This window comes from Podarcis melisellensis (assembly GCF_964234715.1).
Source record: "Podarcis melisellensis genome assembly, chromosome: 1".
In the NCBI taxonomy this organism is placed as follows: domain Eukaryota; kingdom Metazoa; phylum Chordata; class Lepidosauria; order Squamata; family Lacertidae; genus Podarcis; species Podarcis melisellensis.
This window is the reverse complement of record NC_138528.1, coordinates 49812753-49829930: the sequence shown is the minus strand read 5'-3', so window position 1 is coordinate 49829930 and position 17178 is coordinate 49812753. Positions and strand designations below refer to the sequence as shown.

Here is a 17178-nt window from a genome sequence, read left to right as displayed (position 1 = left end):
CCATTCTTAACCTGAGGTACCACTTTAACTAATGGGGCCTCCCGCTGCCACCGCGCGATTTCTGTTCTCATCCTCAGGTAAAGTTGAGGTACTATTTCTGAGTTAGTGGAGTCTGTAACCCAAAGTGTTGTAACCCGAGGTACCACTGTACTGAGAAAGGTTACAGGACCAACTACTATTGCTTAGTGGATGACCCAATGTACAGCTGCTGCACTTGGATCCTCCCTCTCTGCCCCTGCTCAGCAACAAGTCCTAGAGTCCTGGGAAAGAGAATAATAAGCATGAAACCAGACAAAGGACCAATCACTTGCCAACCATGAGAATGAGATGCCATTCTATTGTTTGTTTGTTTGTCATCATTCCTCCAAAGGAGCCCAGGGTGATGTACAAACATATATCCATCATAACACACACAGTAAAAATGTACCAACAAAACAATTATTAACTCATTAAAACACTGGTTACAGTACTGTTGCCAAGGGTTAAACATTTAAACTACAAAAGCCTAGATGAATTAAAATGTCTTTAATTGACGTCTGAAAACCAAAGTGGGGGCAACAGGCATACCTATGGGGGTAATTCCAGAATTCGGGTCCCACTATGGAGAAGGCCCTTCTATAGATCCTTGCTCCCCAAATCGCGATGGGGGGCTGCAATAGCCTCCCATTGCTAATCTTAAGGATCAAGTTGGCAGGAAATGGAGGTTTGAGTTGTTGAAGACTTCGCAAGCCATTACTAATAACTTGAATTAGGCCCAGTGGAACACAAACCACCAGTGCAGTTTTTAGGATTGGTTATACATGATTCCATCTTGCTGCCCTAGATATAAGCATGGGAGCTGCATTCTGCAGGATGAAAGGAAAGAATGAGGTAATGAAAACTGTTTTGGAAGAACTTGTAGTACTGCCTGTAGAACAGCACATGTTGCAAGGCGCAGAAGCAGCCCTAACGCAATTATACTCCATTATTTTATATAAGCCACCTTGAAAATCCTTCTGGATCCAAAGGTGGAAAAGAAAGTATTTTTTTTAATAAACTGTTCACAGCACTGAGAATAGGCAGCAAAATAGCAGATATCTGTATGTATGTGAACAAGTGTTCAAATTCCCTAATATACTTTATTAGTAACATCTGAGGGAATTTTGGCTGCTCATCTCAAACTGGCACCTAGCCTCTGTCATTTGTAACCTATTTGGATTACTGCCATGAACTCTACACAGGACTGCCTCCTGTTTGAAAGATGCAGATGGTGCAAGAGCCAACCGTTCACCTTATGATGGGTACACTTTATAAAGAACATATTATTCCTGTTTTATCAGTTGCACTATCTGCCTATTTGCTTCCAGGCCCAATTTAAAGTGCTGGTTCTGAGTTTTAAAGCAGTGTACAGCTTTGATCCTACATACCAGTGAAAGTCTCTTCCTCCATAAATACCTCCCCATCTCTAATTTCCCAACCTGCTGGGGAGACTCTGTTCATGTCCCTTCTTACACACATGTGAAATAGAAAGGCACAGATCCAGGTCTTCTCCACTGTACCATTCAGTCTAACAATAGTCTCTTTTGCCCCTACTTTGATGACTGTTCACAGGCAGTGAATATTTAAGAAGGTGCTTTTGATGGGCTAAAATAGCAGCAGCTGTAGATCTGTTCTTGAGCTAATTTACTTTCAGCAGCTGCTTTACATGTCTTTAATATCTTGTTACATTGGTTGGTTTTAACCACGTTTTATTATAGTTTCTGAACTGTGGACACTACTTCAGTTGAAGCATATGCTAGAGATGAGTGAACAATAAAACAATCAAAGCCTCTGGCACAGTGGGAGTTAGGTTAGTTCCAGTACCACTTCTTGCAAGTGCCTCAACTCTAGAGAAAAAGGGAGGGAAGTCATATTCCCACATATGAGAATGTATTTTCCAAAGGCCTTTGTATTAAAAAGCTGGAGGGCTGCAACTAATTGTCCCATTTCAGTTCATACAATCCATGCATCTGTATCCATGTAATAGGTCATAATAGGCAAGTTTTATTTCTGTGGAACCACATGCAATGTCTCTGCTGTGGTTTGGCACTCTCAGTTTGAGAAACAAGTTCCTACCAAACTGTGAAGTACAATAAGTTTTCTCTTATCAGCTAAGTGCAGGCCTGGTCAATTTTGAGTTTTCTGAGAGAAAATCAATGTTGCAATAGCAAAAGCTAGTTTTAAAATGTGCCAAGATGTTCCTGCTGTGGATGCACATTTGGATGCACATTTACATCATTATAGTCTGAAATGCCATCTTCTCCTCAGAGACAAAAGTCAGGGGAAACTTGGTCCTACCATTTGCTATAGAAGTTTGCTGAATCACGAGAATTTGGTAATGATACTAAACTCCCCACATACACACACACACACTTGCCAAATAATTTTCTCCCCTACTTCCCAAATAAGTTTTGCAACATTTGAAGAACCGATTCTGCTTTATTTATTTATTTATTTATTTTTAATAGGGACTACTCAAGTTAAATTTATTTTTAATAGGGACTACTCAAGTTAAATGAGTTATATATAGTACTTTTTTTAAAAGGGAGGAAAGTTCTTAAAGTCAGGCTCAAGCCAACAGAGAAAACACGAAAAACAATGCATCTCTTTTTAAGTCTGAATGATGATGCTCACATGGTTAAGAAAAGGAGAATCTTTTTTTAAAATCTACAAAGAATGAATGCAGAAAAAGCCAGCTCCTATACTCAAGGGGGATACTTACCATGTAGTTTCTCAAGCCTAAAATTTATGTTAACTGAATGTGAATTGATGAGACTGTCCAGTTGTTTACAATGCAACTCAATACATAAAAGATCAAAGAATAGGTCTAAGATTTTTCTTACCAAAACAAAGGAAAAGTAGGTCCACAGATGATAGAACTTGGCAGGTTTGGAACTAGTGCATTCCTGAATGACAATCTGAAGAAGACATGAAGGAGGGAAAGTAAGTTTGGGTTATACTTCACAGTGGCAAAAATGACGAAGACAAAATGAAAAAGAGATAATAAAACGCTCATTCTAGTAAGCACACTTTTAATAGCACTTTGCTGAGTTGGGTTAAGGCAACAGAACACAGACTGGAACTTGTCAACTCAGAAAGAACATTCTGAGAGACAAGGCCTTGTGAAAACTATATATTATACAATGTAATATACACATTACATTGTTAGACTGCAGTAGTACTACACAATGGCCCAGTTTACACATCACCCTAAACCATACTTTAAACTAATGATGTTGTAATGTGATTGAGTAACGTGCTGGTGCACACTGTTCAGAAGAGTCCACAGCATTCTGTTACATTGAAAATGAAACAAGACAGAGAGCTTAGCTTGTTGTGTTGTCCAAACCCGGACTCACAGTTTGCTTCTCTCCAAACCAAAGTGGTAACCAAAGTTGTTCTTGGCTTTATTTACCATTCATGGTTTGTTTGAAGAGAAGTAACCATAAGCTCAGGTTCAAATATGACAAAACAGATGCCAGCTGATCTCATCTGCAACATGGCAGAAATGGGGAAAGGGCACTGGGGGAAATTTTGTGCAGCACAAACCAACACATGCAGCCGTTGTCTGTTTTAAAATATGGTTTAATGACACTCAAACTGCACTAGTGTGGTCTGTTCTAAAGCAGGTATGTCCAAAGTCCGTGGGGGGGGCCTCATCTAGCCCCCTGGCTGGTTGAATTCGGCCCCTGTGGCAGTTTATTTCTTGGGGTCAAATCCTAAAAAACAACTTCAACAACTTTGGGATAAAATCGTTAAAAAAAGCTCAACAACTTTGGTCAGCCCTCACGCATGTTCACGTCATCAAATCCGGCCCTCTTTGAAAAAGGTTTGGGCACCCCTATCTGAAGGACTGCAGCAGTAGAAAACCCTAAACAAGGCACTCCACAATACTGTCAATCTCTGCAAAAGGGGCCTCTCATAAATACTCAGTCAAGAGCACAATAGTGCTATTTGACAATTTCACATTAAATAAAACTTTCCATGACCTTTTTTGTAATGATTTTTTGCTCACCCTTTTGAATCTATCTGTACACCTGCCTATGTTTCAAAGTTAAGATTATAATACTGTAGATATGTCTTTGTTTAATTTCTTTTTTTAACAACCCAGTCTTTTTGGCCATTCAGCCTTACTGGAGCTTCATCAAGCAACATTCCAATCCTCTGTAAGGTTACTCCTACAGAAGTAAGGTAAATCCTACAGAATACAGAATTACAGAAGTAAGGTAAATCCTACAGAATTCAGCGGCACTTCCTTCAAGATTTCATTCTTAAAGGAAGCTCAACATAAATTTTCTCACCCAGCTTCCCTTAGAAGGCCAGCTATATAACTACCCTTCAAAAATTTCAATCCTGTAACTTTTACAACTGTGCATATACAGACAAATATTTTTTAAAACTGTATTAAAATGCAATTATAGTTCAGTTTCATTTGCTTTATGAGGGGACTAGCAACATCAATCTGTTTTAATCTATTTTTAATGTGGTATGCCACCTTGGGACAGTCTGATGAAAAGGTAGATGATAATAATAATAATAATAATAATAATAATAATAATAATAATAATAATAAATTATTTATCAGTTTTAGATCTAAAATATTTGCTCTGCTGGTTCTTCCTGTGCCTATTGCTTGGTTTTATCATACAAAACCATTTGTGTGTTTTAGGGTATATCACCAAATAATTTTAGTGGTGACAACAGCAAGTTTATTTTAAAAAAAATACTTGGATGAATTAGTTATCCATTCTTTCAGATCTGCAAGTACAACACAAATGGGAGTAACAGTAAACATATTGGATGAAAAGCAAAACAACTCCAGATAGTTTCAAAATGAAGACCTGAGGAGTTAACAATGAAGTAAAATTCAACAAGGTCAAATGTAAAATGTATATACGAGACCCATCCAATACACAATTATAAAAGCAGATGTTCCAATACTCAATAACACTTCTGAGAAAAATGTAAACAAATGAAATGAGCAATGAAGGCAATGATGCAGCTCCAAAGTACAATGCCATCCTGAGAGCTGTATCTGCATTAGATTTGTACCAAGTACTGTAGTTCTTTTTGTACTACGCAATGCTGAGCAGAGAAGTTTCATTCAGTGTGTTATGTTTACCCAGACACTGTACCTCAGTTAAAGAAAGATGATGATATGCAGAAGAGAATTCAGAGAAAAACTACAAAAGTGATAAACAGTCTAGAAAGCAAGTCACATTAAGACAAACTAAAAGGATCTGCCTTTTAAGAACTGAGATAGGACTAACATGCTGCCAGTATTCAAATATTAACAAGCTTCCAGAAAATAGTAAATGAAAAAATATTTTCTGGATCTAAGAAGCAGTTAATATAAACTGCAAGAAAACATATTTAGGTGACATGTTAGGAAATTTCTTTAAGTGTTTAAAAATCTGAATCAAATGTGAAAGGCACTTGTGGAATTTACTTTGAGATTTACAGAAAAACAAAGGAGGACAGGTGAGCATGAAATACTGAAATTTCAAATACTACAGGTTTATGCAGAGAGGCAAAACCGATAAGATTTATGAAAACGTATGCTCTGTTGTCACTTTCCTCAGAAAGACGTTTTTTGTATCACCTCATGGCTTATAGAAGTTGCAACATCCAGTTTTGCACAGTATAACCAAAGTGGCATTTTAATTTTATCCATGTTTCAGACAGAAAGCATCAAACTAACTTATCTAAAATGTGTACTTCGCTGCAAACTTGCAATGTGTTTTGTTGTGGGGAGGGCAAAGTAACCATTTTCGAATAAAACTTGGAATTGGGGGGTGGGGGGGGGCTAAGTAGGGCTTCAGTATTTTATTTAGCACACTCTCTTCTCCAAGCTACCTTTCTTCTATCTCCATAACCCATTTATTCTTAGTTGCCATACTCTCTCCTCGCAATACACAGTGAAGTCCAAATCCTTAAAGCATACCAAACACACACAGCTTAGAAAACTAATAAGCAATTTCATGGTACAGAACACACACACACACACCAACATATACCAGTCCACAATTCTGTACAATCCTGATGACCGGAAAAAACAACTGTATCCCAATTATGGTGTTAAATATATGGCTGGATGGAGTTATAAAAACATTGGGGAAAACAGGCTTGAGTTCTCCGAACCAAATACCTTCTTCTACATACAAAGCCTCACAACCCTCATTTAATTATTCTTAATTAATAATAATTAATTAAGACCCGTGTACAGAGAGACCCCAGCGAGCTAACAGCCAACTCTCCCTGCAATCTCGTGCTCGTTTCCTCAGAGCCAAGCCGTCGTGGTCCCCGTGCCCACCAGGCCTTACTCTCAAGGAAGCGCGGGCAGGCTCGGAGCCACATTCGCACAGGAAAACAGACATCCCGCTGCGAAAATTCCTCCTCGCATCCCTGAAAAAGGGGGAAAAACCGTGCGGCCGACTGTTTACGTGGGTGGAGGGGAACCGAATGTATTTTAAATTAAGGAAGCGCTGCCTCCCCGTATTCAGACCGACGGCTCCGGAAACAACACAGGGCGGGCCTTCAGAGCCTCGCTCTGCGGGTCCCGGGAAGGAAGGCCAAGGCCGCCAGGAGTCTGGCTAGTCGGTTCTCCGAGCGGGGAGGACGCGGGGGCCACAGCCAGCAGCCTCCTCGCGAGAAAGACGCGGCCGCGGGAGGCTCCGCGGTGGGCGGGGTGGAGCGGAGGAACTCGACGCCGCCAGGAGACCCTTCCTGAAACGCCTCCCGCCCTTCGCCTCAGGCTCCCCAACTCCCCGGCCGGCCCCACCCGCCGCGTTTCTCTCCCGCCGGCTTGAGGGAGCCCGGCAACCCCCCTAGAGAGGAAGCAGGCCCGGAGCCTCTAGGCCCAGAGCCTACCTGAGGCGGCGGGGGGGGGGGCTGGCCAAGGCCTGGCGCCCTCGAATCCCGGAGAGGACCGGAGCGGTGGCGTGAGGCACGCTCCGGGCTGGTCGGGGCCTGGTCCAGGGAGGGACAACCCAAATCCGACGGCGGCCTCTCCCCCTGCAGTTTCTGCCGCCCCTGCTGCTGCTGCTCCGAGTTACTACCAAGGCCAGGGCGCCTAGCCGAGCACCTAAGCAGCCGAGTGCGGAGATGCCGAGTGCCGAGCCAATCGAACGGCAGGCGCAAAAAGCGGAGCAGAGATGACGAATGGAACGCAGAGAGCGGGATCGGCGCAGTCCTGGCAACCGGGAGGGCGGGGTAAGAAGGCAGGGGGAGGGGCCCACGGAGAGGCCTGCGTCAGGAGGCGCCTCCTTCCGGGGCTCTGAGATCGTCTGCTGCGAAACGAGCCCTTAGCTCGTGATACGTGGAGGGGAGATGTTCACCTTCACATCGCCCTCGTCCCCTTGGTAATCATCTGCCAGGGACCTCCATAAAGTACCACACATGTTCTTTAAAAATGGCTACACCACCCCCCGCAAAATCAAAGCCATAAATAACCACCACTGCCTCCAATACATTTTTATTGTAAGACTTTTTAAAAAAAATCAGTATAACTTTATTTGGCGAACCATAACCGCACTGGATTTTTTTCCCCTTAAAAAAAAATCACATTTCCCAAATTTCCCCATACACTATCAATTCCACTTTCTATAATGAACGCACACTCTTTCGTGCAGAAAAAAAGGTTCACGTCCACACCACACATTGAAAGCTTTCCCCGTAGTTTGTGCTAGGATTCGGGGAAAACCATGCACTTTATATGTATGGCCATTGGCTTAGAATTAAGCCCCACTGAACTCACCAGGACTCGTTATGAAGTAAATATGCACAGGGTTGCTGTTAAAACTGGTGGCACTGATGACTCACCTACATTAGTCAAAAAAACAACAGTGTTTTGAAAGTGTTATAAACATGCAACACCAGATGGTGCTGTAGAACAAACTTTTTCTATGAGATTTTACATAGTGTTTTTTCTTTTGTTATAACGATTTAATTTGTGACTTCTTTATTGTGTTTTTTCCTGTGTATAGATCCACGCTGAAACAGAGACTTAAGAGGCCTCCTACTACTACCACATTGTGATTTACTTCTGAGTAAGGCTACATAAGGTTGTGCTGCACGACTTTCTAGATGTGTCTGAGGATAGTACGCGTTCTGCTAATAAACTAAGAAAAGGCACAAGAAACAAATGCTTGTATTCAACAACTCACAAAGCAAAATGTACTACTCTCTGTGCAACAGCTGCAATCATAACCCCTTTTACCTGGGAGTAAACCCCACTGAATTCAATAGGATTTTCTCTGAGTAGACAAAGTTAGGATTGCATTAAGACTAGGCTCTCTTTAGGCTTGCTTTTCCCATCTTTTCCCATCTAGTCCTCTTAGCTCTCGGAGTCACTGACAGCTCTGCCATGATCTCATCAGGAGCTACTGCATCATAATTACAACACAAATATAATGAAGGACAGGTACTTAATGAAGGTCCTGCATCACCTGCTTGTGCAACAATATGTTGTACATGTAGGTGTCGGAGTTTCATAAGGCCCTCTTGTTTCTAATCAGTTTTGCAGCACCAGATTTAGGGTGGTGTGGGTGATTCCCCCTGCACAGGGCACTAAGTCGAGGGGGAGAGAAATTTAGAAGATCCATAACTGAGTAGGGGAAATTTGTTGAATATCTGAAAAGAACATGTGATGTGCAAACAACACGGGTGGGATTTCAAGAAGCACTGTGAAAACAGAGATATATTGTTAAAAAACCAAACAGGAGTGGGAGGGAAGTTTAATGGCAATATAAACAGAGAAATGCGTAAACTGAGAAGTAAATATGGATGATTGTCAGAGAATCCGAAGGAAGTCTAAAAAGTAACAAATTTGTGAAAATTTGGCATAATTGTATTTTTTTGTATTGGAAAATAATAAAAATTATATTAAAAAAAAGAAGACCCATAACTGAGAAGATCCATTTGGAATGGCACCAAATTTTGTCCTCACCCAAGGCACCACGTTACAACAGATTACCAAAGTCTGTCCCTGAGTTTTGCCTCAATCTGGTTTCTGAGTTTAGCATATATTAGCATTGTTGCCTAAATGCTAGCCTGACAAACATTCATTCAGAGTTATAGCAGCACATCCTAGCATTGCAGCATGTTCTCAAATACCATAGCAAACAATTAAAATTACAGAATTATTTTACTTATCTTGTAAGTCAATTTTTCTACAAATGAGTTCAAAAAGTTTTTCCTCACCATGGTTCCTAGCTTTCTATATATTTGGCACACAGTTAGATCTAGCTGCAACATTACCAAGACTGGAAACCAACTATCATAGGTACATCTTCCTGGCAGTAAGTCCCAGTGAACTCTACTTCCGAGTAGATATGCATTGACTTACACTGTTAGAAATGGAATCTAGAGCAGGGCAAATACTGTAAGCAGGTAAGAATTTATTCCCATCATAGGCACTAGCTTCAAGGGGCCAAGGCTCTTTGCGCCACCTCAGGTTTGAGGGGGCAGGTTCCCCATTGTTGAGATTGGGTACAAAGCTGGGCATGGAGTGACATCAGGACTTATTTTCCAGGCCAGGGCCTCACCTGGGTTAGAAGTAATTAAGAATGGGAAAAGGGTGCTGGAACCAAATCCTTAACCCATCACTGGAAACCATAAACACCAGCAACTGGGAAACACTGGCCTGCAAGCACTCCAGCTGGAGAACAGCTTTTAACAAAGGTGTCATGGGTTTTGAAGACGCTTGAACTCAGGACGAAAGGGAGAAACATGCTAAGAGGAAGGCACACTTGGCAAACCCTCACAGCGATCAACTCCCACCTGGAAACCTATGTCCCCGCTGTGGAAGGAAGTGTAGATCCAGAATTGGCCTCCACAGTCCCTTACGGACTCACTGTTAAAACCGTGTTTATGAGTTAATGACACCTCATGTGAATTGATTTGGGAGGCCTATGACTTGGTCCAAGATAAAAATGATACCCTCTGTGAGGAGGCTTTGACTGTGATAGAGAAAAAACAGAAAGGGAGAGTAAAAAGCATAAAAGGTTATTATATGTGGTGGCAATGTAAAATAATTTTAAAAAGCCTGGGATAAGACATATAAAGATTTGAAAACAAATTGGGAAATGATTGTTGTTAAAAAAACTGAAGTTATGACATGGAGATGTACAGAACTTGTTGGACTTATTGAACAAAATACATTGTTCCTGTATGCAAGATTGGACACCAGGCCAAGACCAGCCAGCCCCTACAGAAGGAATAAGCCTCCGTTAAAGAAGACGAAGAAGACTGGTAAACTAAACTATTGAACTATACAGGATAAACTAGTTAATGTAGAACCCAAGGCAGAAAGAGGACTTTGAATAATAAAAAAGGGCTCATCTTTTAATGTGTACAGACTTTCACGTTAGTATAACTTTTAAAACTCACTTGTATTAAGATGAACAAAGTTTAAAAGTTGAATTATTAAGATTATAAGGACATGCACGAACAAGTAGTAAACAATGAAACCAAGAGGGGGAGGGGAGGGAAGTCAAGCAAAAATAATGGTTTAAAATGTTTGATTATGATGGTTTTTTTCTCCATTATATATTGTTGTTTTTATGTTTATTTTTTATGTTCTTTTGGAAAACTAATAAATTGTTATAAAAAAACAAAAACCGTGTTTATGGAAGACAATCTTACTTGGTTATGAGTGATCGCCAAAGAAGAAGACTCCCTAATCTGAGACCAACATAGACTCCATGGGGTGCAAGTCTCTGTGAAGAATGTAGGGGTCTCTACAATAAACCTTTCTTATACCCACATTGAGGGGTTAATCTCTAGGTTAATGATTGCTAAGACTTTACATAGATTTGTGTTGGTACATTGGGCAGAAGTAAGGATATTTGATCATAAGGAATATTTTTGTAAATTTGCTGAGGCTATTTTTGCTCTGACCTCTCATTCTTGATGACTCAGGAATTACATGTCCGTTTCAATGTTGGCCATTTTCCCATTTTGTAACTGGGACAACAAAATGGACCACAAACCATTCCTTCCCTCCTGCCTCAATCTATATAATAACAACATCCCTTTCCGTTACACAAATCCAGTTGCTGTTGGATGAAAAAAGGCAGACAAGAGTGATAAGTTACCAAGCAAAAAAAGAGGAATGCTTCTATTTTTAACCATGTGTAAGCCACTTTTACAGCTTAGTTAGTTGGCATTCGTCTGTCTCAAGAGACAATGGAAAAGTGCACCATCAAGGGTAAAGTTAAACTGTTGGGTTAATTAAAGCACCTGCTGTGTCTGTACAGACCAATATGGGAGAACTTCAGTTAATAACTGAAACAAAAGTGTTCCAAATCTGTTACACCATACACAAAATACATTTTATTATTTTTAAATACTTAAAAATACAATATTAAACTGAATATGCATTCCTCTCATATCATATTGTCCTTGATATATGGTCCTCAAATAAGGCTGGACACTAAAAAGTAGCAGGTACTGAAATACTGAGTACTGACGGAATCAGATGCAATGTGCACAATGAAACCAAAATAGTATATTAAATGCAAAATATTATACAAACACAAAATTTCAATTTCAATAGTTGCATCCAATAGTTGCATTCAATAGTTGCTGAATGTAAGAGGAAAATCAGGATCTATCATAATGGTTTGCATGTCTTTTAATATGTCCAACTTAGTATGTCTTGTAATGTTAGCTAAAATGAGTGAGTAATAATTCCTGACGAACTCGATCAGCTTCAGAGTCAAGTGATTCCATATGTTCATATTCTTCCTCTGGCTGTTCCATCTGTCCCATCGTTTGGGAAGACCACACATCCAGTCCATGCTCTAGAGAAATGTTATGAAGCACGCAGCAAGCCAGAATGATGTGGCTGGCCTTCTCGGGAGAATACTGCAACGTGCCCTTTGACCCATCCAGACAACGGAAGTGGGACCGAATTGTCCTGAATGTACGTTCAATGACATTGTGAGTGGCTGAATGTGCCATGTTATACCGGCACTCTGCAGGCGTTTCAGGAATATGCAGAGGGGTCATGAGCCAAGTGCGAAGAAAGAATGAACTATCACCTGTCAAAAGAAAAAGAAAGATCACAAACCAAACAGATACAGGAGAGTGCAAATAATTCCATCACCTGATAATAAAACCAGGCATCTATATGAAGCCAGTTATGTGTATGAAGCCAGGAGGTCAACCAAGATGATCAAGGGTCTGGAAACTAAGCCTTATGAGGAGTGCTTGAAGGAGTTGGGTATGTTTAGCCTGGAAGAAGAGACTGAAAGGAGATATGATAGCCATCTTCAAATATCTTAAGGCCTGTCACATGGAGAAGGGAGCATGCTGGTTTTCTCCTGCTCTGGAGGGTAGGACTCAAACCGATGGATTCAAGTTGCAAGAAAGGCGATTCAGACTAAACATTCAGTAAAACTTTCAGACGGTAAGAGCTGTTGACCACGAGAGGTGGTGGACTCTCCTTCCTTGAAGGTTTTTAATCAAAGGTTGGATGGCCATCTGTCACTGATGCTTTCGCGGAGGTTCCTGCATTGCAAGGGGTTGGACTAGATGACCCTTGGGTTCCTTCCAACTCTAAGATTCTATGTTTTATGCTACCTTATGATTCTATGTTTCGTGCTACCTTTCTTTGATTTATCTTTATAGAGGGAGAACTGTAAAATCTGCAGTTTTGACACATAAATGTTATGTGGCATGTCACAGAACCAAACAGAAATTCCACCAAAATAGACTTTCAAAGATGCCAGTCATGAGAAAGAACTTACCAAGTAGCCAGCCATCTTTGTGCATGCCAGCTTCAAACTGGTTCCTGAGGGCTGACTGCTGCAGCACAGCACAGTCCTGCAAGCTGCCTGGCCAGTGTGTTTCCGCACTCAGTAGCATTCCCCTGGCGTCACAAACCATCAGGCAGTTTAAAGAATGAAGGCCCTTTCTATTCACATATGACAAGTCCTCAGCACTGGGTGCCTTTATTGCGACATGGTTGCAATCAACTAGTCCTAGTACCCCTGGCATACCTGCCAGCCCATAAAAGTCATCTTTCAGATGCTGCACCGACACTTCATCATCTGGGAAATGAATGAACTGAGATGCCCTCTCCACCAGGGCCTCAGTAACATTGGCAACACAACGGCTCATAGAGGCCTGGCTGATGCCAATGGCATCTCCCATGCGAGTCTGGAAAGAACCAGAAGTGTAAAAACCTAATGCAGCAAGAATTTGCGTCTCTGGGCTAATGGCCCTTGATCGTTGTGTAGGACGAGAAAGGCTGGCACCCAGAAGATCCACCAGATAGTAAATGAAGTGACGTGGGAAGCCATACATAGACACCAGATATTCATCAGTCACATCCTCCAGTTTGAAACGATCAAGTGTTCGATGCCCACGACCATATAGCAAGAGATCACAGTCAAGAATGGCTATGGGAACAGCCATGATCGGTTGATCTTTCTTCTCTCTACTCACCTACATTGGAGCCAAAAAAAAGGAAAATTGAGGACATGGATCCTAACAGCCTACTTGACTCTACTGTCAATTTCATACTAATTACACACAAATAAACCTATTGGCTTAAGTAAATAGGGTTTTGAAATTAGTTTACAAATGTACACTTTAATTTAACTTGGCATTTACACTGATTGCTATGAGACCAGATCATACATCTGAGAACACAAGGAAAAGAAATATAGAAAACTTTCCCACAGTCCTATTAACGTGGCTGAGTCCTACCAGATAACATTCTACCAGAAAAGTTGACAATATTATCTCCATGGGATTCTGCTATTAATTTCAATGAAAGAGCCAATGAATCATGGTCGTAGTTCTGGGAAATTTCCAGTGGAATTTTTTTTGGAGCTGTATATAATTTCACACAGGGTCGTGGGACATTCTTGAGAAAGCAAGAATGCACAATTAGTACTGACCTTGGGTCATACGCAAAATTGGAACTGTTGAGTACATATTTCACAATAAATTAGTGCTATGTTTACATTCTCTCTCTGAACCGGTTAAACAAGACTAGGAAAATTTCTTTCTTTATGTGTTACTGCATTAAAATTAATTGGCTGTATGAGGCATGAGGGTGTGAATTGGCAAAACTTAAGCTGGTGATATTTTTAGAAACGTGCAGCACTGAAAAACAAAGAGTTGCTTTGTTCTAATGCTTGTTAATAAGCTGTGCTGTCCCTCAAGGATATTTTTTCTGTTTGTCCAAGTGCACACAAAATCTAGAATTCTGGAACAACTGGAGTTGATAAATGTACTGAAACTATGTGCTTAAGAAGAGCAAGTTATATAAACAGAGATGCTTCACCCAACCACTCTTTTCCATTGTTAAGCAAGTCAGTCATATTCTAGTGGCAAGGAGCTGTCTTGAGAACCAAGGAGTTCCAATCTTGCAAAATCAAAGTTTCAACAAAGTAATACTGTATTTCTTGTATCCTGTTTTTTAATGTCTACCAGTGACTCCCAGTAGTTATAATACAAAGGAGGCAGGTAGATATCTAATTAAATAGCAATGTAAGGGGCACTTTGGTATCAGATATAGCCTATAAGTTTAGGGTGGCATCTCTACAAGATAATTTTTCTGTTCTCAGTTGGAGTCCATTGCTGGAAAGAGCCAAAATGTTAATAGTTTGCATTATCTCCTCATTCCTGTATGTAATAAGCATTTCCCCCTCTTCATATACCCATGTGTTGCATTACATAAAAATAACATTCTGTCCCTCTGAATATATGGACAATGCTTGATAGTCATCCCCTCTCTCATAATAGTTGTGTTATTGTGCACTCACAAGATTAACAATTTAATAATAATAAAAACCAAAAACCAATGGATTGAATCTGGTCTGGTTCATCTATGAACATCTGATACCAAAGGTGTGAATTCCCCCAAACAACTGAGGGATTTTAGCCACCATTGAAAATAAGCCCACAAAAGTAATTAGCTCACCACCACAGCTTACTAAGAAGCCAGAAGTCTGTGTTGCCATGGTGGCCATGGAGGAGGGAAAGTCCCTCTTCTGTGGCCAACATGAAAATGCAAGCTACTAGACTCTTAGAAGGCAGCTTTTTTAACCAGCTTGCTAAGTGAAAGGGCATGTAGGAAGGAAGGGTATATATGCTCCTCCTTCACTAGCCTATTTCGTGGTTATGAAAGAATAGGCTTTCCTTCCTGCCTGGCTAGCAAAGAAACCAAGTGGACTGGCAGAAAAGAGACCAAGTAACCCACTCCTCCTCCACCAACCTGTTCATTCACCTACATGAATTTCCTGGTCACCAATGATTACCAGGCAAGTTGTCAAAAACAAGGCAGGTTTTACCTACGTCAATAAACCAACTCAGAAGACGTGCCAGCACACATACAGACTCTGCTACCAAGACTCAGCTACACAGCTGCAAATAAAATATTTTAAATGTGTTGTAGAGTGCAATATACAAATGTGACACTAGATGGCGAGAGTGAGCTATGCCAAATTCAATGTATTTTTCAAAACTTTAAAAAAGCATTTTCATAGTGTTTTCTAAATGTGTGTAGATTCCAGCCAAGAGACTAAAAGATAAATGCTTTCCTTTTTCCAGCGATGAATACAAAAGTAGTTGCAACTGACATATGTGTAATATATTATTTTGTCTCAGTAACAGCTGAGGCAATATGTCTACTTAAAAAAATTATTCCTGGTATTTAGCAGCTAGTTGTTAAGCCCACAATTAACTGTTGTAACTGATATGTCATTAATATCCCTTTCATCATTTTGAGATAAATAGATTTAGGAGGAAATGTAGCATCATTATCAATGTCTGAGAATGCAATGTTTTGTCTTGTAACATACATGAGACACATCTATATGAGTATGTCTACAAAAACATGCAATAACCTTTGTGCAGCAAAATACACGTCTGACACTCAAGACTATGTTTGAAGAAGAGAGTGCACCCAAAGAAGGAGGCCATCTCCAGGCATCTGGTTAGTCACTGTGTGAGAGCACAATACAGAATCAAATGGGCCTGTGGTCTAATCAAGCTGGGTTCTCATGTGTCACTTTCAAGGATTCATTCACGCTTCTCGGCTGAGCCACCAGAAATTACTTTCCTAAAGGACCCAAAGCATGAAGGACGGAAGGTGAAGGGGTGCAAGAGAGGGAGAAGAATGGCAACGAGGCATTAAACTGTTTGTGGTGGGAAGTGAAGGGCACCTGATGAAGCAGGAACTGCAAAAGAGAGCTGAAAAGCAGGCAGGTCTCTGCGAAAGGGGCATGAATTTGCCTTATTGGAGGATGCTGTGAAAGCGGAACATGCAGCAGGGTAACCCAATAGTAGTTGTGGGAAATCTCACCTGCTCCAACTTTCCCCATCAGCACCGGCCAGCATGGTAGTGCAACACCATCTGGTGGACCAGTGCCGGATTTACGTATAAGCTAAACAAGTTATAGCTTAGAGCTCCACTCTCTTGGGGGGTCCCAAAAAAATTTAAAGGGGGAAAAATGGATGTACATTTCCAAAATATAAGATAAAAAACAAATAAAATAAAACCTACATACAGCAACAGTATTTTGTGTTGTGTAGGCTCCTATTTGTTATGTGCAAACGGCTTTAGATACCTATTAGGTCCATAAATTACCATATAGTATATACAGTATTCAACACAAAAAACAGCGGCAATTTGTTGTTGACAAAGGACAGCTGGACATATAAAGGGTCCCATTACCTTCAGTAGCCTAGGACCTCATCAAACCTAAATCCGGCCCTGTGGTGGACTACAAGTTCCTCCCTAGAGAAGCGGGGAGAAGACGGGGGGGCGCGAGGGGGGTCTTCCAGGGAGGACGGGAGCGGGAGAGGGGGCTGCGCTTGGAGAAAGACTGAAAGCGCAGGAATATAAGCATGTTTCGCGGCGCGGCTACGCGTCCACACCTCCCTCTCCGCCGGGCCCCCGATTTACCCCGATAGCGCAAGGGAGCCTGTCCCGAAGTCCCTTCCCAGCACCCGGATCCCGAGGCGGAGCTCCAAGTCCCTCTCACGACGCCCGGCCTGTTCATTCCCAATCGCAGATTCCTCACGAGACCGGCCCTTCACCCCTTTAAGCCTCCCCGGTGGGCATTCCCGCCTCCCGCGGATAATTAACGTCTGCGGGCTGGCCCACTGGGGCGGGGGGGGGGTCGCTGATACCGGGAGGCG

General features: G+C 41.4%; 2 protein-coding genes across 5 annotated transcripts in view; both read right to left on the bottom strand.

Annotated features, from left to right (window-relative positions):
• Window positions 1-7047, bottom strand: part of AMBRA1 (autophagy and beclin 1 regulator 1) — a 143322-nt gene extending 136275 nt beyond the window's left edge. The window contains exons 1-2 of one of the 2 annotated variants that reach the window (XM_081900940.1): window positions 6889-7047; window positions 2862-2936 (exon numbers count right to left, since the gene is read on the bottom strand). The gene's annotated coding sequence lies outside the window, so the exon portion shown is untranslated. The remainder of the gene's footprint in view (window positions 1-2861; window positions 2937-6888) is intronic. The other variant, XM_081900942.1, reaches the window with a different exon arrangement.
• A 4460-nt stretch (window positions 7048-11507) lies between these two features.
• Window positions 11508-17078, bottom strand: HARBI1 (harbinger transposase derived 1). 3 transcript variants are annotated; one of them, XM_081902207.1, is made up of 3 exons: window positions 16943-17078; window positions 12771-13470; window positions 11508-12062 (listed from the first exon to the last, which is right to left on the bottom strand). In XM_081902207.1, the coding sequence occupies exons 2-3, from the start codon at window positions 13438-13440 to the stop codon at window positions 11686-11688; spliced, it is 1047 nt and encodes a 348-aa protein (XP_081758333.1). In that variant the 5' UTR covers window positions 13441-13470; window positions 16943-17078; the 3' UTR covers window positions 11508-11685. The 3 variants fall into 3 exon arrangements, with proteins under 3 accessions (XP_081758333.1, XP_081758332.1, XP_081758331.1); XM_081902206.1 differs by having other exon boundaries at window positions 16915-17042; XM_081902205.1 differs by having other exon boundaries at window positions 16712-17013.
• Between the last annotated feature and the right edge of the window lie 100 nt (window positions 17079-17178).

Bases quoted from the DNA above. Each gene is read 5' to 3' on its own strand.
- HARBI1 (XM_081902207.1), bottom strand. From the start codon at position 13,440: ATGGCTGTTCCCATAGCCATTCTTGACTGTGATCTCTTGCTATATGGT. The intron at 12,063-12,770 runs GTAAGTTCTTTC...TTCTTTTGACAG, and splicing joins CAAAGATGGCTGGCTACTTG to GTGATAGTTCATTCTTTCTT.